We start from the raw sequence: 25,207 nt of genomic DNA on the forward strand, positions 1-25,207 counted from the left end.
GTTTCCGGCAGTACGGCAGGCTCCCCAGCCAGCTCATCCGCCCCATCCACCTCATCACGCCAGTATACACGGCAGCGCATCACTCGTGTCAACCTCAGGGACTTAATTTTCTACATGGAGCAGGAGAGAGAGACCGCCCACTCGCTCCTCCTTTACCGTGCCCTGCTCAAGTAGCCTCTGCTCCGCTCAGCGCCCACCTCAACCACCTCCTCCTCCTTCCCAGCCACGTGCCTTCAGATCAGGTCTAATGTTTCAGCTCTGTGTCTCCATATGTATTGTAATGTGATGTTTGTTGTAGCTTTTAATAACAAGAAAGAAAGTGAGAGAGATATAGACAGAAAAAGAATAAAAATAAAACCGGTGTTCCGTGTCTTCTCCTTTAGCTTCACAGTGTGTAGTTAGATCATTCAGTTTAAGGGCCCCATCATTTCCTATTGCTGAAGTTGGATTTGCCAGAGGAACGATGTGTTTACGTTATAGGACTTGACCAAGACCTTCTTCCACGTTTGTTTGACATTCTTGGCAGAAGCTTCAGTGAACCACCTTAAAGTAGAAATTTCCTTGGCTAAGAAAATATAATAGCATATTGATACAGCCTACAATATTATCCATGAGTTATTTGTTGAACACAGTTCAATGAATGTAGTCTAGCTGAACCTAATAAGTGTGACTTTACAGATTTCTAGACCAACTCATGATTCTGAAACATCCAGATTCCAAATAACAGCAGTAAATTCAATTTCCTTACTATATGTGTAAATAGTTCTTTTTGAATTATTTTACAGCATGTATATTTTTATCACATGTAAGCTTTGTAAGAAAAGGAATAATCCATGTGTCAATATTATGAAACCTGATGTTTTGTACAACCATGTGCTTTGAAAGAGTCAAATTTAGATGGTATATTCTGTAGAGTGTTGTTACAAAGGAGACTCTTCTTGAGCCTTCTTGAAAGGTCATTTAACAAAAAACACATACGGCACTATGTGACACCAGTTTCAGACTGGTTTCCCTTGTTGAGTGAGTCAGTATTTTTTTAAACACATAATGTGAACATTGTTTTATGACTAGCTGTTTGTCTTATGGTATCATGCCCACAGTAATAGTTTATGAAGGTCTATTTTGCTGTTATTCTAGATGCATCAGTGGCATGGGAGAATGAAAACAGACATTCCTCTATCTTCCATGTTCATAGTTCTTTCTGCAAATTACTGATGTTTGGCAAAAACACTTTTTAACTATTTCAAAGCAACCCACACCCTCACTTTGATATTAATTGAAAGGCCAAATTAGATGTTGAGATGTTTTAGTGCACAACATTTATATTTGTGTGACATTCGATCCAAAATATAATGTCACAGCAACAAACTAATGGTAAACTGAAGCAAGCGGCTCTGATTTGTTTCTGTTGTTGTCTTTTCTGCAATATCACTGACCGAAGAACACTATTTGACCAGAAAGTCCTTTTTACATGTCTTGCATTTTCGTCATATTACTTTCATCCCCCCCATTCCTTAATGTGTTATGTAATGGCATTCATTATGGGTTTTTGTTGTTGTTTGTTTTCTCTATTTAACTAAACATCTTGGCCTCTATGCAGCTTTTCTTGTCATATTGAAATTTATTTAAATATGGATGACATTTGCAAAAGTCGTGCATTGTAAATTTTGACGGCACTTTTTTGATATCTATTTTACCTGACAACTGAAAGCTGTCATTGTATTATAGCAAAGAAACAGTATTTGCCACTTTCTGTCAAAAGACACTTATTTTTTAACAATTAATATATTTGTTCTGTTCTGCTTTTTTTTTTTTTTTTTTTTAGATTGGCTTTTATGCTCAACACATTTTCATAAACTTTATCTCTAAAATGCCATGTTTTAAAAACAAGCACAACAGTACTTATTGTAGTGATTTCAGATGATTTTATGAATTATTTCTATGGTTTCCGGTCGTTTCACAGGAGGGCATTTCTACTGCTACTGCTACTACTACTCCTAGAACAACAACAACTACTACTACAGCTTTTTAGCCAAAATATTAGGACAATATTCCTGTGTAAACAGATGGAGGAATTACATTTCAGTGTAAGGATGATTTGTAAATATTGTTTACAAAACTATGTGTTTATTAGAACCACGTTATTTTTGGTAAACTCTTGTATATATCTTGAAAATTTCCTGTTTGTGTGAAAAACAATACTGATGTATTTGTACCTATTTTGTAAAGGAATAAATAAGCTGTTTACTAAACTGAAAAGACGACTTTTTCCAGTTTCTTCTTTGTATCATTCTAGCAGCGTATGCATAAACATATTTTGTAGGTAAGAGTTTTTTACTCTAAAATGTCTCTAAATGCAAATAATAAAACAACTAAGCAATGTGTTCACCTCTTAGATTTTCACGGGAGAATGAGCTATGCTGGGTTTTTTTGTTTTTTTACCAAAGTCAACTACTAATTCAGCCTGCTTCATTTCCATTTCTAACATTGCACATGCTAAGTACAAACTGAGTCAAGCGCTGCTGCTCAACTATGAAAAGTCCCTCTAGGTTTCTGCTGCTAATTAAGCAGAAGCATTTTCGAAAAGACCAAACCGTTTAACTCAGTGCAAAATATTGGGGTTTAGGAGCATATTGGTTTTTTTCAGCATCTCGGCCCATTCAGCCCTGAAGACGACCTTCCCCCTTTGCAAAAATGATGAACGGGGAGCACACGCATGCCTGGGTAGAGAAAGGCTGGTGAGATTGCAGCAGTTCAGTGAGAGAGGAAACACAGTTGAAATTTCTCATCCTGTTCAAAAACATGAGAGCAATGTGACACATGTCAGATATACAGTACATCCTTTTATTATCGCAAATATGCAAGAAAAGTCAAATGGAGACACTGCAAATGAACACATGCCCTTTAATACCACAGTCTAATGGTTTTTAAACACTTTAAATAATATACATTTGCACCTTATTATACCCTTTGAAATGTTTTAATCCATATTTACACAATGTTACGCTTTGAATTCTTTTCATTCTTTTCTGAAGAGGACTGAGATGTCTCTTAAAAACACGAGGGTCCCATAAAACCCAGCGTCCTGATAATTCAATTTACAATAACTGTACAACTGACCCGCCTCAGAAGTGGAGCAAATGTCGTGTGGACAGGCTGAACACTGACCAGTATTTTTACTTAATGGGTGGCGTGTGAACATGTCTATGAACTTTCCAGTAAAATTACACGTTCCTGTCTCTGTAGATAACCTGCTATTTCTATACTGAGGTTTTATTGCAGAAACCCATATCTACTCTTTTTTTTTTCTCACAAATACAAATCTTTATTTATTTTTTATTTCAAATGCGTAACCCCTTAGCTCTCGGAAGTTGTTTAGAGTCCATTGTATAATTCACCGTGCCACTTCAGGGAGGCAAACTAAAACTGCTTTCTTTTCCTCCTCCCTGAAAAAGTTGTTCTTGTACGTGTAGTTTTAGAACACTGATCACAGATTTTTACCACTCTTCCTCAAGAAACTATCCAGATGGAGTTCCACACTTCATATCACATGAATCAAAGATCTTCGCATCTACACCACAGTAAAGTGGACGGGCTGCACAGTACAGTCTGCTCCGAGTATGTTCGTATTTTGACTCATCAGTTTGTTTGGTTTGCTGTGGTGTGGTCCAATGAGCTATGGCGTAGGAGGGCATTTTGAAAATGGAGCATGAGGGATGACACAGCAGCAGGGGGTACAACCCGTGTTTCTACTGGCACCACTGAGCTTGGAGCCTTCAGGGAAGCAGAGGGGGGTGAAGATGACTGTGAAGCGCCCAACATGCCTTGGCACATGAAAGGGCTGGTTGACCATTCCCTTTGAGGCGACTAGATACAAAGGCGCAGGCCACTGGCAGGTCAGAACAAAGGACTTGATTGTATTTTTTTTTTTTAAAAGACCCGCAGGGAGGACTGCATTTGACTTGAAGCAACACTTAAACTCAGTCCATCTTCACCCACTAATTGGCCTCTTTTAATCAGCAGCATCCAGAAAAACTAAATATTCTATTACAAACAACATAGTTTGAACAACCACCGCCCATTTTTAATGGACTGCTAAAAACAACCCCAGTTTAACTCAAAAAACTGCCAGCACCCACAAGGATCAGAATGGGCTTCTTTTTTCTCCTCAGTCGTTTGGAATGGAAGAAACAGCATCTGTAAGTCACACACAAATATAAAGCATGAAAACTTGGCCTTTCTTGTTTCTGTCTTTGATCCAGAAATGTTGAGAATAAGACCAAAAGAACGAGAGCAGGAGAGAGTAAATGCCGCCCACACGCCTCTTTGTGAATAATATGCTGATGCTGTGAGTATAGTTCAGTTTGGGTTCTGCCATACATACATGTGAAGAACCGATGAAATAATCTTCACTTAGAAGTGACAATCCTGAAACAGAGACCTTGTCTTTCAAACTTGCTCTGGAGGTTCTGTGAGCTACTCTCAAGAAAGCTGTCAAGACTGGCAGCCTGGAGGATCAAATATTGGTACCCTTCATACAGCTCTGAATAATGCATTTAGTCTTATTTTGCTATAAACTGCAACAAAGAACATCTTTATATTTGTACAATCAACAAAACAGGCACCATGTCTACTTTGGTACCAGAGTGTTTGTTCAGTTGGAGTTTTTTTTCTTTCTGTTTTTAAATAGTTTAATGTCACAGTCTCCTAAAACACGAGAAGAGAATCAGCTTGACTTGGTGCCGTTCACTGGACTCCAGCAAGTGTGTTGAGGGAGCAGGTCAGAGCAGCTCTGTTGGAAATGTTGAAGTGCAAAGAAACATTTAGCATTTAAAGTACATCTCGTGCTGATTATGAGATCTACTGGTAAACGTCAGCTTTCTCCGTTGGTCCTCAAGTCTTTAACATTCTAACTCAACAAAACTGCAATACACTTGGAGCGTGTGCAAATTTGACCTGAATTTCAAATTTACAAATGTTCTTTAACTAAGTGTGAACAAATCCTTTGTGCTCGTGTGAGAGAATCCAATCAGAGACCCGAGATATGTTTTAGAGCTAATAAGCAGAAATTCTGGCGCACTTCTTTTTTTTTTCATGTGCGCTACACATTTGACTAAAAACAATGTCAAAACATCCAGGTTTTCTTCCATTCTGGTTCGAACAATGGGACTTTTTCTGGCTCTGAATGCATTGCCAGTCAGATTGCTTTAGCCACATAGCCTGCAGACATCTGAGTTTCTGCAGCTACTGCCAAGAAAAGCTCCCTCACAAGCTCTCAGAGCCTAATGAATACAATTTTCATACATCCTTCATATTGGAGAAAGAAAAAAAGAGACATTAAAAATAATCCTATTAATAATAATTGTTTACACTATGTCATGATAAGAACAGCAAAAGGAGCAAGAAGAACATACTTTAGAAACAACAATGAAAAATTGTAATAAACAATCAGTTGGCAAACGATGTCGTGTTTGGCAAGGTCCTGACAGTTGAAGCCAGGCCTGTGGGATGAGGGTCATGGGATCTTGGGGTTGTGGGAGAGGGGGTGGGAGTTCACAACATTAAATCATGTCCTCTTGTTGTCATCCTTAAAAACATCCTGTCTGCCAAATCTTCCTTGTCCCACAATAGACCAGACTTGTCACCAGTCAGAGAAGACTGAGGCCTCACACACGGACACGGACGAAACAAAAGATAGAGGGTTGGGGTGTATGTGGTATGCTGATGATGAAGTGGATTGGAGTTCAAGGCATGGGAGGGGGGGAAAACTGTGTCCCTCCAAGAGTCTCGGGACACCTTTTTATGACAAGGTAAGGGAAAAAAAACAACCAGTCACTGTGCTAAAATGTTGAGCTGTCAGCTGCTGTGGTGTCCGTTTGTCATTGTTGTTTTCATCACAGTCCCAGATTCTTTGGGCGTTGTTTAACATAATTAAAAACTTTTGTTGCTGATGCTTTTTTTTTTTTCCTTTGTTTGGTACTACATTCCCCTTAGAGTTTTTGCAGAGAACTGGTGAGGTTAACAAGCCTCTGCTAATACTTAGGTATGTTGGGGGTGGTTGTGGTCCTATTAGGGCAGGAAGGGAGTTGGAGTAGGCAGGGGTGGGGTGGTGTGAGAAGATGGAAGAAGTATTAGGGGGAGGTGGGGGGTGTTGGCAGTCCCTCGCCCAGAACGCTCTAGTCCAGGGGTTCTTGTTTTATCCTGATGGGTGTGTTAATGGAGAGACTTCGCCGGTCCTCACGACACAACACATACTCGCTAAACTGGGACGAGTCCACGCCGCCTCCGCATGATGCTGCCACGCTGAAACCTTTCTGGAAAAGACGCTCCAGAACCTGCAGAGAGGACAGAGAAGAAGGCATTTACAACAAAGGTACCACGTCAGTAAGGAAAAGTCTAAATGAAACAGTTTACAGATAGGATGCAGGTTTCAGGTTTTATACAGCTCTAAGGAATAGTTTGACGTTTTGTGAAATATGCTTATTCTTGCCAAGATGGGAAGATTATTAGTGCAGCTCTGTCTAATAACAAATTTGTCCTCCCGTCACCTCAAAAGCTCACTAACACTTTAGATTTAGTTTGTTTAATCTGCACAAAATCCAAAGAGTAAAAACAAAACAATTCCCTGTTTTACAAGGGATTACTCTGTGCTCTGATTTGTCTTGGTGAGGAACAGTTGCCAAAGCCACCACCAGACACACCAGAAAGTTAATGATCTCATAACTGCTTTGGCCTGTAACCAATCAGAAAAATTTGTTGAGTTTATACTTCAGTTTTAGTGCAGAGTAACAGATCACAGCATCTTTAGAGGTGCTGGTAGGCTAATTTCCTTGGCTAACCTTGTTTTTAGTCTTTGTGCTGATTATAGTTTAGTATAAGACATATAACATCATCCTCAACAGTTAAACAACTTTCTGTATTTTCCCAAGAATTGGACTTTTTCATTGTTTTAACTTTAACTTTTTGTGTGATAAATCATTTTTTGTTTGTTTTTGTGTAACAATTTTGCTGTTCCAGAGTCTGGCCACGGCCAAGTCTTTCCACTGTAAAAATAAAGTTTGCTATCCATTTTTACTAATGAATGAGCAGCAGTACAAGTTTTTGATATCTACACATCCAGTCAACGGACATCAACCTCCGATGTTTATCAGTCACAACCTGCACCATGTGTCATTAACCCTCCCCCACCTCCAATCGCACACAGTGATGAGATAAATCCAGAGGGCACTCCGACATCACACCATCTCTGCAATATTCATGCTGCTTGTGCTAGATTGGCTACCGAACTGAGGGCATGAGCTCAAAGGGATGAGGAGAGCTGAGAGTGAGTGAGGTGTGTTAAGAGGCTGAGTGTAGCTCAGCGTGGTGATTACTGGAGCTCCTAATTTGAGTAATGAGGCTTGGGTGAGAGGAGAAGTGAGGTCCGTGAGCGAAAGAGAGAGCGACGTGTGGGGAATGACGATGAGGAGTTATGGGTGATCTGAGTGTGGACAACGTGTTGGAGCTGCAGGGAGAGAAGAGGAGATGGGGTTCATGTTACCCTTCTAGTCTGGACAGTGATACACACAGTAGTCCAAACAAGAGATGCGCTCAGACTCAAACGCGTGAACTTCAGCATCACTTTTCTCTCCTCATCTGGGGTAATCCATGTGGGATGTTGTTTTTTTGAAGGGGGTATAGATCTAAATCCCAGTGAGAGGAGTGCCGTGTATTTACTTATCCCCCCTTCCTTTTAAAGAAGTGTGCAGCGCATGGAAATGAAAGGTCTCGCCAAGGGCTAACTCTTTCTGCCAGATAGAGAGCCAGAGAAGTTCACGAAAAACAGAATGATTTCTTCAGATGCTCGTACACACACACACACACATGCGCGCACAGACACACACACATTGACACGTGCACTCGTGGCGAAGGATGACCTCTCTAATTACAGCTTAGGCCCCATTGGCGTGCTATGGTTGAATGTTTAGGCCTGCAAGTCAAAGGGCCGCAGCCTCCTCAGTTGGGGATACAGTGAAGAAGAGCAGATAAACTCACACAACGTGCAAGAATTAAAATGTACAAATCCAAAATATAACAAATGCATACAAACTTGTTGAACAGACCTGAAAAAACCCCCAGCACCCATCTGCTTTCAAATTAAAACTTAAATGTGCACCGACATGCTACTTGTAAGCAGAAAGGACCACTTGCAAAAGTTAACCCCCTCCCCCTTTTTGTCCTCTAGCAAAATGACAACAACAAACTATGTAATTTGTGAGACAGAAGGGGCAGCAGACAGCTGATGGTGAGGACGGCTAATTAAGAGACCTGCCCAAGCATCAAACACTCCCAAATCCATGACAGACGACGGAGGAGCCCAACGATTATGGAAATGATATTACATAGCCTTCTTTGATCATTGCATCACATTGCATTTTTCCCCATCATCTCTTAACGCATGTGGGACTCCATCATGTTCAGCAATGAATTTGGTCACAGAGGAGAATGGCCTGATCAATAAAGATAGTCTGAAAACACTTTTATCATTAATGCATGGCAACACAAAAGACTTAAGGATATTATTATAGATAGTTGTAACTGACTCAAGGATACTGTAATGACTATAAGATGCCATAAAAAAAAACCTTCGCATTCAGTTTGACACAGTGAGTTAGTGCCATGGGGGAATAAACAATATAGTGAATAATTAAGACGTATCCCAGCAAAAGGTTTTAATGTCCACAGGACAATGTCCCAAAATCAGTCCCCGTTGACAAGGAAAAGTAATGCACCCTCTCTTAAAAAGCTAAAACATGTCTGGTTTCTCAGTTCTGCAGAACATACTTCTGACCGCAGGCTTTCAGATCCCAGCTTATGTTGTACTTATGCAGATTTCTTTGGTTCCTTTACTGCCTCACTTGAGCGAAACCATAACAAAATATTCTAACGGCGAGTTGCATGTGGGCACCCTCATTGGTCGATGCCTCATCCCTAACACGGTGATTTCCACGAAATTGGATTACAGCTAATTAGCAGTCTTTGTTTCGTTTTTTTGTTTTTTCCCCTTTTCATGTCCACCACTTTCAACCTAAAGACAGGCTTCTCTTCAGCACGACACCACAATAATCAAAGCAGGAAATCGAAATAGCAGTGAAGAGGATATTGCAGCACCAAACTTTGCTAGTTGTTCTATGAAATCAAGCACTTCCTTTTGTCTTCTCCTCTCTTTGTGATTGAAGCTGAATACAAGTGTCTCTTCAGCCTCTTCATCCCCAGTGATCCTGCATTTGAAATCAGTCTCGCGGTTGCACGGTCGACTTGGCCGCACAGGGATCTCCCCTCAAAAACACGCACACCATTCAGCATTTAACCATCCATCTGAGCTGCCACTCAACCTGGAGTCACCACGGGGATCAGGAGGGTATACATCAGCCTCACTCCTCTAACCTCCCAGCATCTTAGCCAAGATGGCGAGGCATGCATCAAAGTGGATGAGTCTCAGGCCTGGAAACCGGAGCAGAATACAATATTGATGGCCACCAGAGTGCACAGACACACTTGCAAGACTTCTCAGGAGGAGTTGTAAGACACTTGCCCCTCATGGCACAAGACACAGAGATGATTGACACATTATGACACACACACACTGTAGCATGAGATGGGCGCCACACTCAGGGGGTTGCTTTTGTTTAACTATGCAGTCTTCAATATGTGACAAGGAGCACTAACTGCAGTCTCTGCGTCGTATCCTCTGCTTATCACAAGCATCTGGCATAAAACATCCGTGAAGCTCCAACTCTTTCTAATTCTCTAAGCCATCTGCCAGCTTTTTAAAGAGTCACAGACAGCAAAAACACGTTGACAGAACAGTCTATTCTTAAAGTACTTGCAGCTGACTGAGCTCCATTACAAATAGGCACTCTAAAGTGTCTCGTGATTCACCGAGGACTTTTAGCTCAGGTGACCCTTGTGAGAATGCAACACTTAACCTTGGCACAGTAAATACATACTGAGCACAGAGGTGTTTTTTGAGTGATATGTTTTTATTGATTAGCATTCAAATATCTCAGTGAAGACAGAACAAAGATTTACCACAAAGCAAGAAAGCATGAGACAAGGCTAATCAAAAGGTATTGGCTGAAGCATTTGCTTATTACGCCAACCCTTTTAACAAAAGATCTTTTAGCATGCAGCTCCTGTACACAGGGCTCGAAGCAAATAATAAAATTCAATTCAATTCAATTCAATTTCATTTATATAGCGCCAAATCACAACAAATGTCGCCTCAAGGCGCTTCATAGATACAGAGAAAAGCCCAACAATCATATGACCCCCTATGAGCAAGCACTTTGGCGACAGTGGGAAGGAAAAACTCCCTTTTAACAGGAAGAAACCTCCGGCAGAACCAGGCTCAGGGAGGGGCGGCCATCTGCTGCGACCGGTTGGGGTGAGAGAAGGCAAACAAAGCAAAAACAAAACAAACAAACAAACAAACAAGAAAAAAACAAAAAAACAGAAAACTTTCCACCTTAGTAAGTAACTACATCAAAGCAAAAGAATCAAGAGGTTTTTTTGTTTTTTTGTTTTGGGTTAGGTCAGTCCTCAAAGGGACTGCAAGTAGTTCAACTACTAAACTGAGGAGACTTAAATACACAAGGGCTCCACCTGACTCATCCGCTGACCTTTTCTATTTCAATTTTAGTTACTTGTTCTCGTATTTAAGACACCAAGAGCCATCGTCAAAGAAAACTTTGTGAATTTACTCATGTACTAAAAGCACAATCTTTAAAACTCTTTACATTTTATACCACTTTATACTCCCGCACCACTTACAGAAAATGCAAACCATCATCCAATCTATAGATTAAAACAATCCTGGAGTGGATATAACTGTTGCAATTATCTTGATCAGCTATTAATAATAACTATTAAATTATTGCTTAGCCCATAAGCAATAGTCTAATATTCTATAAATCTCTTTTTTTTATATTTTATAAGCTAATTTTGTTGATAATACATCTTTTCCTTAAATTAGACTGGGAATAAATAAGTTTAATTTGTAGTGAAACATATTCTCATTGGAGCATTTGACTTTGAAATTTCCATCACTAATGTTCACATTTACAGTACACTTATTGTATGAGCCATTTCTACAGAGATAAAGATTTTGTGACACTTGATCAATAAAATGTAACACAGAAAAAAAGTGCCATATATTTGATTCATTTCTTTTGATTAAACTACGACTTGTTAATTACCTAATTGTCTTCACTTGAATTGTCCTTCTCTGTCATTATTCTGATTTACTTTCCACTACCTAATCAGCCCGTGTCCAACAAACGAATTAGAACAATTTTTTAAAAGATTTTTCTGGCATCAACTGCTGAAGCTGTCAGCAGCCAGAATTTCCCAGCTTTAATCCTCTCTACACACTGGCTTGCTTACTGTTAATCTTGACATTGTGCTTTACCCACAGAGCCACACAGAAAGCCAAGGGACCCAAAGCCATAGTAGTGTTAATGTCTTACTCTGCCACTCGGCCCACTGAGGAGCGCAGCGGAGGTGTTTGTGTGGCCGTGTCTGCTCCGATGAGCTGTGCTTTCTCTTTTCACCCAGCGCTGGATTGATGGAGTGGCAGCGTGACATGTAAGAGAGTGTTGCGACGTGTTGCGTTCTCCGCCTGGGCAGCAGGGGGACAGGGGACCCTTCTCTACGACTGCCTCCGCTGTCACATTGATGTAGGACGGATTGGCTCTGGTCTGATCTGAGTGCTTCATCATGGTGATGTATGGAACAGCAGGCCCAGCTCTAGCGCTGGGACGCGTGTGTGTACACCTCTGTGGCTCTTTGGCTAAATGTTTTCCCTGCATTCAGTGCCTTTGCTGCTTTTTGTTTCCCCCCGCTGGATCTACATCACAGCGCAGGTGGTTTGCATTACTCCCGAAATTCCATTCATGACTTCATGGAGAGTTACTTGCCAAGGTGGATTTGTTTATTCTCCCTCTCTCGCATTTAAATACACAAGACAACAGATTAAAGAAGGGGCTAAATTAGCAAGGCAACAGATTACATATATCTCAACATGCAAAGAATTACTGCTGCCACATTTCAAACTATAAATAGATGATACAGTATAATGATATATCACCAATTTAGAAGCATAAAAACTGAGTCATGGAAATCTTTTCAATGTTCATGAATTATCCTCATGTTTTATCTTATTAAAATGGAATATTAAATGTTTAGAAAACAGGTCGATATACTTAGTGTACAGTAAGGTATGGAGAAATGTGTGTTATCATTTTGTGACCAACTATAACAAGGTCTAGCAGTGTCCAGCCTGGGGCACGAAAGCAACAGTACCTCAGCTCCAATAAAATCTCTACACCTCTGACATAATAAAGTGAAAACAGCACACATTTAAATGTCATCATATATCCATCTCTTTCCTGTCAAGACCTCTTCTGAAACTGATCCAATCACTCAGTAAATAAGTTTCAGACAGTGCTGCCGCAGCCTCCCCATGCTCGCCCTGAACTTCCTCTGTGGGCAGGGTGTGGTTGTGTGTGTGTTCCCCTGGGTTAGGGTCCAGACTTGAAATCAGATCAGAGGCTCATTGTCTGGCAGGTAAGACAAGGATTATTTTCCTAACCTTTTCATTCCTTCACGCAACAATGAAAGAGAACAGAATGAGTAAGTTGTTTGGAAAAATCTCCCCTTACAACAAAAAAACACCTCCATCTGCTCCTTGTGTCCTCATCTACATCGACTCAATGAGCCGGGCCGCTTCACTGTGTGTGCATATGTACGTGTGTGTGTTTGTGCTTTTCATTATTTTTTTTAACGAATGCCGTAGAGCTGTATCTTAGAGGGCTCACGAGGAGACACCAAAGAGAGGCCAGAATATGAGACAAGAAGGGGTCGCTGCCTATAAACCTCGCAGATCCGCCTTGTACGAGTTTGTATGAGAAAAGGGTTTCGGCTCACCTCGCCTTCAGAAGAACAGCCTAATAAAAGCCTAAACAATAAAGATGCCGTTCAGATTGTGTTAGTCAGATGTGCTCACATCCCATAACCAGTCTCACTGGTAAACAGAGTGGGAAAATGTTGTGTTAGTTGATGCGGCCAATTAATTATATTGTAAGTCATTTAAAAATCTATAAAAGAAGTATAAACCGGTTTAGGCTGTTTGAGAAATTGTAAGTATGGTATTAAAAAATGCAATACGTGTATTTCAATTGCCTTGAGCGGTGTTATATTGGAGTCTTTTTAAAAAAGGAGCTGTGTCTTAAAAAGGAGTAAAGCGTAAATTATGCATATCATTTTCCCCCCCTTTCCATTTCTCTTCTTCATTTTTTCGCAGGAAAACATGGCCGCAGTCCACACGTGCTTTGTCCCACTTGCTCTGCTCTCCTCCCTGGAGGTGGTCTCTCACGCTGGCAGGAAGGAGGTGGAGGTGTCAGAGTGCACTAGCCTGCCTGGGAGAGGCTCTCTCTGGGTGCTGAAGGGGTGAAGGCTCCTCTATGTGTAGGTTTGTTCGTGGCTGTGGGCACTCAAGTGTGTTATATCGAGCCTGTGGTGTGAGACTGTTATGTTTCCCCCCGTCCTCTCTTTCTCTCTCAGACCTCGCAGGGTAACACTACTGTAAAACTATTTTTTTCTGAAGTTGCTTTTAATCTCTTACTACTTGGCTCCACAACATGGTCAACTCTGCTTGACCAAAAACGGATGTTCATCTCACACCATTTTTCAAACCAATGCCAAACTTATTCAAAAACAGATCATAAAGCAAATGTATTTGATATGATATTGGCGGTAAATTGCTTTATGGTAATACCGTGCTGAGGTTTTGCATCATTCTCATCCCCAACAGCCAACTGAAGACCATCGTTTGACAAAATGAAAAACTCCAAAGGTTTTTGTACACCTGCACACTCCAGCTGTTGCTCCAGAGTGGCTATTATGCCAGTTATTGACAACAAGCTATTATCTCTACTGTGCCAAAATGCAATATAGTGGGCCACAAATCATGCCAAGTGCCTTACAGCAAAGTTTTCAGGTGTAATTCCAGCTTACTGTTACTGAAGAAAATCAGTGTATATAACAGCATTTATCTGGGAAAGCAACCTGAAAATAAACTCTGCAGGCTGACACAGGACTCACACAGAAGGTGACCAACAGAAAGCCTCCTCTCCCTCAGCAGATGCCATCGTGTGCCACTCAGCAAAACAGCTAAGTGGATCTGCAGAGTGGTCACAAAAGCCCAGGTTGAGCAAATCCCAGCCAGGTGTTCAAATGTTTATGAAAATGTTGAAAGTTGGTGTGAAAAATGGTTTGCTTGCCAAGCAGCTGGATAAACGAGTAGATAAATACATAAGTTCCTCTTTGGAGTCTGCATCCTGTGGCTAACATTAAATAAAGAATTGGTAAGAAAAGAGAGTGGAGGGGTGTACAAGCACAGTATCATAAAGCATTGTGTACAGTTTCACTATGCGACAGTTAGAAATAAAACAAATATTCAATATTTTATCTTCATGTTGAAAGTAAGCTAAACTAAGCTGTTTGGGTAAAGATAAGGAAACATAATGCACATTTTGACACTTTCTGACTCTTCTGCAAGTGCGCCACTAAAGTTACTTTGTGGCTTTTCCCCCATGCATGTTGCACAATGTTCATATTAACTACCACTGTTAGTTTCATGATCACGTTGTACGCTTTGTTGTTAGCAGCAAGCTAGCAGTTTATTCATTTTCAGCTGAGGTGAGGAGGTTTTGGAAGAGCTGAATCAGCTCTATATGAGCAAGCAAATTCCTCACAGCTGAAGACAGCTGTCAGTTACCCAACTTAGCTGATTTGGTAGCTACAGAATGCAGCCTTGATCATGATGCCGCCTCCAGTTTTAGAAAGACTGTGACGGTGCTGCAGTCACATATTAGACACACAGCAAAACTTTCTGTTACACAAAGGCCATTTTGCTCTTGATTCTCTGCAAGTACCATGATATCACGCTTATTAGTGAATAAACGTAACAGAAAAAATAACTACGCATGAAAGTCATTGTTAGATATCAGCACATATTTGTTATATTGGCACTACACTCAGAGGTGTACACACAGGACGATCTAACTCAAGTAAAACTGTAAACACTGTAATGTGTTTTACACACAAGTCTAGAATGTGATAAATAAATCATGGGCAGAGAAGGAGACGAACAAAGGACAGGCATTTCAGTGTCTTACCTGGACGGAGTTGAGCCTGCAGTAGCCATTGAGGGGAAAGCGGATGACGTGTGTTGGGTCCTGGTTCCAGCCAGCATTGACCGAGTTACACATAACGTCTCCAGTCTCAGGAAAGATCTCCTCAATGAGGACCTTCTCTCCGCTCAGGGCGATCCTCTCGCCCAGGTCAGGTGTGACACGAACCACAAGGCAGTCACAGGGCTGCGCCATCCGTCGTTGCTCGCGCTCCTGCTTCCAGCGCTCGAGCTCCTTGATCATGGGTGTCAGCTGGTAATAACGCGCCTCTTCGTACAGCAGGTGGAAGTCCTGTACAGGCAGACAAACATACAGATGAGAGCAGTGACTTTGCATGTGTATTATACTCCTCTTGGCAATATGTGTGACTAACACACTATGACTTTCCCTGGATTGCAACTCATCACCAAGGTCACAGAGAAACCCTACACATATACAGTATTGTGCAACATTAATATGACAGAGGAAAGTATATCTGCGGGACTCCTTATGGCTTCCTCACAGCAGCTAATGATGTCCTTGACCAAGACACTTAACCTCTAATTACTCCAAGAGTGGGTTCTTGCTGTATATGAACTCTTCCACTGTAGTGAAGTGTGTGTTACCTGTGTAGCAAAGGTAACTCACAGAAGATCTAATAACTAATTGCACATTGACAGATAGATAAATTATTATTATTATTTTTTTTACAAATGGCAAAATAACAGTGTAGGATTTTAAATTTATAAACTTGCACGAATGACAAATTAATCTTAATATAATACAAAAATGTGACCTTTGTTTGTCCCCATGAAGCTAAATTTTTTTTTAAATGCATTTGGTTTCATGTAATACGTCGACCAGATTGAAGAACAATAAACCAAGATCAGTGATGGACTCGGACCAGCAGGACAACACTCTCAATAAACAAAGGATAGCCATGCTGCAGCTCTCCTCCACAGTAGCTCTTGGCAGAGTGGTGTTAGCCTTTAGCGTGTTTTAGTGAGCTGACTCCAGAAAGGCCGTCAGTTGGGCTCTGGTGAAGTGGGATGGTGCATTCCTGTGCACAGACAGTCTGCAGCAGATTGCCTGCCTCTCCCTCCTGGGCAGGGTTTGCTGGGGGCCATTTGCCCCTGCGCTCTTGCCTCTAATTTCCCACAAGACCAGATGGCACCATCATTCACCACTACCACAGAAAATACGGGAAGGCGGAGGTTCGCTATTGGAGGCAGACGGGAGGTGAGGAAAAGATATGTGCAAGTGAACATGAGGACAATCATCAGCCAAGGAGGTTTTTAATGTATTCCTCACATGGAGGGAGTTTTATGTTAATAAGGCTTGTGGCCCGATGTTAAGCTCCTATTAGAACAAGATTTAATTAGGTTACACCTAAATGCTGCAAAACCTTTTTGCTAAATAATTAGTAATTAATAAATCTGTGTTCTGATTAATGTTTCACAGTGGCAAACAATGACAGCTTAATTCAATGAATGGACGTAGTAAACTGAAGCAAAGAAGTGATTGTCCATTTGGTGACGTTTTTCGAGAAAGAGGTTGTTGTTTTTTTTCCGTAGTACAAAGTCCAAACACCCAAGTGAGACAATGTGTGTTTGTGCTGCAAAAACAACATATGTTTCATATAGTCTGCATCATTGGTGGCTCTGGGTGTCTGGGTGTCGGCGCTGGCAGAGAGCCCTGATCTAGAAAGAGTTTTTCCCCTTTTCCTTCTCAAGACCACTGCTGGGCACAGAAACAGAGCATGGCAGCAAACAGCATATTCATTAACCCTGCTGCTTCTGTCAGACTCTTTAGCCTTGAAACGCCTCCCTCACTGTTTTACCCCTTCATCTAAACTGTGCCTTCATCCGAGGCATGTGAACGACACCCAAATACAACTCCATCTGGACGCGGCGTTGACGCAACACATCTTAAGCTGACTGTCTAATGTTTAAGATTTCAGAATGCGAAAAGAGGGGGGTGGAGGTCCTTTTTTCCCTTTTTCTCTCCCTTACTCCCTGTCTTTTTTCTCCTGGCCTTCTTGCTGCAGCTGACAAAACTCATACTGAGACGCTCCCCTTCAGGCAGCTCTCTGTATCAAAGTGCTACTCCTCATCCTTCACAGGTCTGAAGCCATGGATGGATATGTTTTTAACAGGGGTCTGTCTGCGAGGCACTTTAGTCATCCTGAGTAGAGCAGAAAACAACAGAGTAATCCTAAGCGCTGAGGTGAGGATGAGAGGGAGACAGGGCCAACAGCTCCGTCCTGGCTGCTGAAGCTGCTGCTACTGCTGCCAGCTCTACGAGACAATTCATCCCCCAATCCTGTGTCCAGACAGCCCGTTTGAGCTTCAAAATAATGATCCGACCTGATCGCCCACTGGCAAGGCAACATTTCAGGGAAGGACAGAGGGAGGGAGGGAGAGACAGAGAAAGAGAAGACGAAAATGATGGAAAATGTCACTATAAGGGAGTTTAGAGGACTAGTGAAGACCTAATGTAGGTTTTGGTCAAAAATGACCCTCCAAAAAAGCAGAAGTTCAAGGTTGTTGAATAACAATGTCACTCAAAAATCAAATCAAATCACAATAAAAGCGCCTTTCTGTCATTTCCAGCATCTGAGATTAAAAAAAAATCAATTTGAGGAGTAATGCAAAATCTGAATAACAACAGAAAACAGTAACTCTTACCGGTTTATAACCATGCCCTCAATATGACTGAGCATTGCTTACTCTCTCGTGATTAATTGTAGTTTGAATAATGTGATGAGGGAGGATATTAATAGTGAATATTTTGTTCCAGTGATGCAGGCTGAAAAAATTCTTTTCCTATTCTGCTCAGACTTTCACATTGATTTAGCAAAACACACAGCGCCGTGGCTGCCAGCAGCAGAACAGACCCAGCCCTGGGGCGACGGCAAGCCTGATTGTGTTCAGATAAGGACATGCTCAATTCCGCCTCGCACTATTTGCATTTTTTTCCCCGGCTTCACGCAAATTGAAAGGTATGCAGATCAACACAGGCTTATGCGAGGGGATCGTAATGAGTTGAAACAATGAAGTCCAATGCATTCTCTTCCACTGTGGTGCCTGATTGGACTGTCAAGATTTAACAGAGGGGAGGAGGGGGTGTATGAATAAGAAGGGAAAATCTAATCGGTACTGAGTCAGGCCGTCATTTGCCAAAATATGCAGGGCTTTCATGTCATGTTCTGTTGTCTGTGGTTTGGCTCTTGTTCAGACTATCCGTGGGGCCCAAAGAGTTTGCCCCGGGCTCTCAGTGGCTTGGCTTTGCCTTGTTACCTCGTACAGAATGATGAACAAGTGCCAGTGCAGTGAAAAGGTCATGAAAACTAAGGTGGGGTCGACGTGAAGCGAAGTGTAGAATACACCTAGGAAACTGTATCATGGAATGAAAAGCTCGAGAAGGAAGAAGCTGTAGGAAGATAATCATTCTGACAACGTCACATATGATTGTATGAATACTTGTTAGGTGAGACTAAATCTGTACTAGTGCCAAAAGTAAATTTAATCATTTTCTTTTATATTACAGTAGATTAAATGGCATGCGTGCAATGTGAGCGGGGTCATAGGTAGTGATCATTCTTCTAACTCTTCAGCCTTTTTTAGGGTCAACTAAACATTTTAGCATCTTTTAGATCATCGTTTTGTTTTCACAGCCTGTAGCTTTACTATTTTGGTTTACTCCCATCACCCTCATTTCAAGCAGCAGGAGGCAAAAAAAAAGCTCTGTTACACCAACTAAATGTTACCTGGCCAGAAGCAAATAGCATGTAGACAAAGTCAACTAATGAACATAGGCAAGAATTTAACAACTAAAGACATGGATATTTTGGATTTATTGCACTTACATTGGCTAATGTTTAAAGTTTGCTAACACTCTCTCACATCAGCTTCTTACACAACTTTTACAGCTAACACACACACACACACACACACACACACACACACACACACACACACACACACACACACACACACAGTTTACTCTGTCAAACTGAAACCTTCACAACACAAAAATACAGCGAATGCAAAAACGCTTGTACAGATAACACATTTAAATGTAAAACTTTTCACAATTTGCTTTTGTGCCCCGAACATGTGCTTTAAATTGTTTAATACGACGAATATGACAAAGCACCTACATTGTCTGCAATAGATACTGACATGCCACTAAAACAAGACACACATGCATGCAGGTTCATTGTCTCACAAAGAGCAAGTGTAAAGAAGTATGCTTAAATGGGGCACCAGGTATTAAACCGCACCTTTCCCTTCCAATTCTAGACTCTGGGTGAGAGTTACTGTCTGCATGGAGCTGAGCGGAAGTTCATAAGGGGTTATTTCACCTGGGATCACTTCTATAGAAATTACACTGGGTGAAAAACAACAGCTCAAGGCTTTGGCATGCACACCACCAGACCGTGGTCCAGTTAACCAGTTAGCAGTTTACCTTTCCACCATTTAATAATCAGGCTGCATCCATTTTTTCCTCTTTAAAGTTTCTTAACTACTGTTTATGTTTCTACCACACATAATTCATATGATACACTTAAGGGGGGTAAGGCTGTGCGTATCAAGCACAACTAGTTGCACTGTTGTGGTATCAGGTTTATTTTGGAAACACACTACCAATCAGAGAACAGAGAAACTGTAATAAATACAGAAGCATTCACACCTAAATGTGCCATCTTTCGGAAAATAAAGAAGCACACAGAGTGTGAGCTGATGTCTGGGCAAATGCCTTTTATGTTATGTTGTTCAAACAGTGAGTTGATGGTGCAGACAGGTACACACAATACAGTATACTGTGGTGCAGACACATACCTTGAAGTCATCTGGAAGGAGCAATTTGCTGGTCCTGAGGAAACTGAGAATGTAGCGGAATATCTCGCCATCCCGATCTATGAAGTAGTGCTGCTTCAAGCTGTCCAACACGATGGGCTCGGTGCCATTGAACAGACGACTGATTCTGGAAATTGAAAGACACACACACACACAAACACACGCACGCAGACAGCCGCACACAAAAACACAACCACATAATGGAATGAGCCAGTTCCCTTCAAATGCATGAAACAATTACCCTCCATTTATTTTTCAATTTTATTAGCACTAAGCTTGAAATGCATTAGCATCCCAGGTTGAAACAAGGGGCTTAAGGCACCGTTCCTCCATTCCAGACTTGTTTGAAGTGTCCCTTCTGTAGAGAGATTACAACAACACACACGCTTGCTGCTTGTACTTACAGAAATTAATGGCATGAATGTAGCATTACAGCTCTATTATTCCATCTGTCAGAGGGCTGGAAATGAAACAGAGGTAGGAAATGGTGACGGGCCACATATTAATGTGAGAATATGTGGAAAAAGATATTTTACTTTTACAGTTTGATTTCGTTATTAATTCAAGGGGAATTCGGACAGACTCAATCCTACTGTAGGCCATACTGCTTTAATTTAATACAGTGTTACAGCTTGTAATAACACTCTTCTTGTGCTGTATTGTCTTAGTATGAGGGAAAATTGCAGAACGTAATTTTCTTAATGTATGTAATTGCAGTTCGCTTTAATGGCGAGAAGATTATTGTCTTGCAGCATGGAATCATAGGATATTAGTGTTTCTTCCTTTGCAATCTGTGCAAGTTTTTCTTGTAGAAGAATAAAAAGACAAAGCACCAGCAGATAATTCTGATCTAAAACATATACACTTATATTTGTGAATATGAACCACCCCACTGAGAATGAACTCAACATATTGACCTTTAAATATCTGAATTTGTTTTCAGAAATCCATTTTAAGATGAGAAACATGACCAGAACCCAACAAAGTGTGCTGAGTTTTCATTTTCTCCCTCTATTAAATGGGCTGGTTAAAATGAATTAAAATAACTATATTAGTCAACAGAGGTATCTCTTTCACATGTTGAAGCAAGGACACAATAACTTCTAAGATAATGTAAATATCAGTGCCCAAATGATGTGAATAATGATAAACTAAAGACAGTAAATACATATATACTTTTAAGCTTTCACTAAGTATTGACAAGACTTTGCTATAATAATAAAACACTTGTTGCCTGCATGTTTAACCCCTTCAGTTTACTGCAAGATTAAGGGCTGGACTGAAGCCAGCTACAGGGGCTCATCAAAGCAAAGAGTGGAAATTGCTGTTATCTTTAAACTTTCATCACACCATGCTGGTGCCGCGCCTCGAGATACCCTTGGACAGATATTCATTTCCCCTAATATTTGTGTGCTTTTCCTGCCGCTTACCTGCAGGTTCCTCTCTCGCTGGTCTAATGATCTCATCCAGGCACCTTCACTTTATCTGTTTGTTCATTTCCAAGTACTAAATATCCCCTTTTTAATAATTAAAAAACCGTTTTTTAGCATCTCCCTAATATTGAGAATGTGCAAGTGTCCCAATTCGCTAAACTTTCCGAAGTCTGAAGTGCAATAATTTAATTTGGTGACTCATTTTTGAACAAAACTCACCCTCAGCAGAGAAACCTGGAATGCCTACGCAGTGTAAATAAGCTGTACCGCTGATTTACTTAAAAAATCTGTTGCACGTAACCTTCCTAACGTTTTCCGTGCACATTTACAGTACATCGTCTTGCAGAGAAACAGCTCTTGGCACGGAGCTATGTTGCTGTTATTATCATCATTTTGAAGTAATCAGCACTTTAATCACAACAACAGCTTCTAGGTTGGCTGACAAAGTTGTGCGACAAAAGAAAATCATAAAACCTATTTGCAAATATGCCGACCAGCACACGCACGCACACGCACGCACACACACACACACACACGCACACACACACACACACACACACACACACACACACACACACACACACAAAGCACTGCCTGAACACTGGCATTGTCAAACTCCATTACATGACAGAGGAAGGGAGCTGTAGTGGGAATGTCAATGAACAAACACCAAGGCTTTACTCACAGACTCATTTCGCTTGAATTTACAATTACAATCGGCTGCTTTGTAAAAGTGTATGAGCTTGTAGTTATTGGCTGTATCAGGTATCTTCTGACCCTGATGTGTTGGCTCAACACACAGAAGCTATCAAATTAAATTTGCTCTGTCTCTTTTCTTTGACTTGACTGTGTGAAGAAGGAAAGCAAAGATGGTTCTCCCCCCTCTCTCCCCTCCTGCCATCCTTTCTCTTTTTCACTCTCTCCGACTTTCCCTCTTTCTGTCTCTCTCTCTCTGTCTCTATCCTTCTCCCTTACTTGCTTTCTCTCTGGAAATCGATGCAAAATGCTTTATAAAAAACCAATACTCATCTCCCTGTTTTGCCCGAGGTGTTCCTTTCTCATATGGTCTTGCAATTCTTCCAGCTAGAATTTCACCATACCCCTTCAGGCTAACTCTGTTTTTCATCTCCACTTTTTTAAAAAGCAATTAAAATGCTGCCTGTTTTTCTTTTTCTTTCCCTCTCTCCAACTCCCTTCTCTCTCGCTCTCTCTGTCTCTCTCTCTCTCTCGCTGTCTTCTCTGTTGGTCTCCTCATTTTTCCCTTTTCTGTTAAATCTCTGAATTGGAGAGTGGGCTGTTTTTTAACAGGTAGGTAGAGAGAAAAGGGTGTGTCCATAGGGAGTGGGGGTTGTATAGAGAAATTAAGAGACAAGATACACAAACAGAAGGGCCAAAAAACAAAGAGACAGGCAACGATAGGCGAAAGTACAAAAAAACAGAAGTACAGAGAAAAGAAAAAGAATGCAGGAGAAATGCAGAGAGATAAAGTGGGAGAGAAAAAGGTTTGACGGAACTAAAAAACTTGGATAATGTGTGCTAGTCACTGAGAACGAGGGAGGTGGTGGGTGTTGGAGGTTATCACGGATGGCTCAGATCTCCTACCCTTGTGGTGCCAAGCGAGGGCATGCAGTGGGGCAGTAGGTGGGCAATATCTGGCAGGATGTTTGCTTCACCAGTTAAAGCCAGCCAGAGGCTGAGAGCTGCCAAAGACGCATCCTCGCGAGGTTGGGAATAGGACCCAGGTAACACTGATTCTGCTTGAACAGACAATGCGTGGAAACTGTATCACTTGTGGACCCCTAACGAAGACAAAGCACCCAGTGCTTCTTGGAAAGTGAAACAAACACACCCAGGGATCTCGGTGAGGCTGTCCAACCTGACATCAAAGGCTGCCCACAATGGCTTCCGAGTAGGGAAAGTCAAATAAGAAAGTTCAAAACCAAATCGCTACAGTCCCTGGCTCTGATTCGCAAAGTCATGCTTGAAGCGACTGTGAAATACTAGATAAACTCATGGTTCTCCAAACAAGCTAACCCAAAGGAAGGGTGATACAGGTTTCAAAATAAGGAAACACACTTTCGCTTTTTCCGAAGATCGTGACTTATGGAAAATAAATGAGAACATTTAACTCAAGTTCCAGCCTAACTATTGCCTTTGAAAATCTTGACGTGTTAATGCAATCAGCAGCAACAGAATTCGCTGGTTCTCTGGTAATAACTTTCACTGTGTATAGCTCAGTTGCTCAGTATCTGTCCAAATTGGGGTGAATTTGCAAGATTATGTGATTTTTTAAAAATAAAAAATACTATAAACATGAATGTATTAATGCAAACATTTCCACTTTGGTACTGCCAATATTTGCCTGCAGCTCTGTTTTCTTATCTGTTACTTTATGGTTGTATAATGCGGCTATTTCTACTCCGGAGCAACAATTACTTCCTGTTAATATTTAACATTAAGTGAACAGAGTAAAAGATTTATTTGAAAGCTTCAGCTTTATCTCATGGTGGTGTGTTGGTACTAAAAAAAAAGAAGCTTGTGATAATGAAACAAAATAGCAATGAAATAACACAACTCCAAAATTCTGTTACATATTTTGAGCTCAGCTTATAGAAAAGTACATTTCCAGAAACAGAGGACCACTGAAAAAGCATAAAGCCAGTACAGATCTATCATCTCTGGACATAGAAGTCTCGTCTTCATAGAGAAAAATGTCCAGTGGTCCTTTCAAAATAGTTTCCTTGTCTGTGGAACATTTCCCCTAATTTCCTCAGCTTCTGTTCAAGTGACTGCTGAGACTGTCCTCTTTGAGAGCTACACAGAGTGCACATCAATGTTTCATGACCCTTGTCCCTTAATATGGCCCACACAGAAGAAGATGAATATCTACACATTAGTTACTAGACTAACTTTCTCTTGGCACGCTGCATTATTTAGAACCCAATCTATTAAAAGTAATCAGCAACTTCAAACTCTTTAGCCCTGCTCTTTCAGTCGTCACGTTTTCACTTTTGCCCGTGCGCCTTTCTTGACCGGATGTAGCTGAACACAGCATATGCGGTTATGCCAGTGTAATTGTTTTGCTTTCTGCTGTCAGCCATTATACTAATTCACACAAAAGGGCCCCTCCTTCCACTGGCTCCAGTGGAAAGTGGAGCCCTGAGGCCAACTGTACGCTGAGGAGGCTGGGAGAACGAGAGAAACAGTGAGTGTATGCATGTGAATATGTGCGTGTGTGCGCGCGTGTTTGTGTGCGATCCAGAGTGAGAAAGAAACAGCACAAGACAGAGGGAGGGAGAGAGAGAAGGAGCAAAGGAGCATGTGTCAAAAGAGAAGGAGAAAGAAAGAGGAAAGAGCACTTAAACCAAACCAACACTCACACTGATATCCGGTCTTTACTGTAAAAACACTGCTTGGATGCTCTGACATGACTCTGTGCTGCATTTGGAGTAAAGACCCTGTGCATCTCAGAGTGAATAACTTCTTTGTAAAGCGTAAAGCTGCATCAGAGCATAATAAATACAGGAACACGATAGCAATGCACAATTGCGAATACAAATGACACAGAAATGTAAAAACCATCTGTCCACTGGATAAACTGACTATGACACTGAAATAGTGGACAAAAAAAATTGTCTTAATAACACAAACAACGATAAACCCTTTTCTGGTTTAAGCTTTATCTTTCTCATGACATGTT

At 41.2% G+C, this 25,207-nt stretch overlaps 2 protein-coding genes across 6 annotated transcripts in view; one reads left to right on the forward strand and one right to left on the reverse strand.

The window, feature by feature from the left end:
- LOC146526073 (transcription initiation factor TFIID subunit 4) overlaps positions 1-3,893 on the forward strand; it is a 99,303-nt gene extending 95,410 nt beyond the window's left edge. For both annotated transcript variants that reach the window (XM_085166205.1, XM_085166217.1), the window contains one exon: positions 1-3,893. In XM_085166205.1, coding sequence (XP_085022331.1) covers positions 1-174 — 174 coding nt within the window. In that variant the 3' untranslated portion in view covers positions 175-3,893.
- Positions 2,824-25,207, reverse strand: part of kctd15b (potassium channel tetramerization domain containing 15b) — a 27,498-nt gene continuing 5,114 nt past the window's right edge. For 3 of the 4 annotated variants that reach the window (XM_085166276.1, XM_085166267.1, XM_085166257.1), the window contains 3 exons: positions 20,057-20,201; positions 15,219-15,524; positions 2,824-6,335 (listed from right to left, as the gene is read on the reverse strand). In XM_085166276.1, the coding sequence (XP_085022402.1) occupies positions 6,177-6,335; positions 15,219-15,524; positions 20,057-20,201 (610 nt within the window). In that variant the 3' untranslated portion in view covers positions 2,824-6,176. Of the gene's footprint in view, positions 6,336-12,556; positions 15,525-20,056; positions 20,202-25,207 lie in introns of those variants that run through there. The other variant, XM_085166286.1, reaches the window with a different exon arrangement.

Source organism: Neolamprologus multifasciatus, chromosome 1 (assembly GCF_963576455.1).
Source record: "Neolamprologus multifasciatus chromosome 1, fNeoMul1.2, whole genome shotgun sequence".
In the NCBI taxonomy this organism is placed as follows: Eukaryota; Metazoa; Chordata; class Actinopteri; order Cichliformes; family Cichlidae; genus Neolamprologus; species Neolamprologus multifasciatus.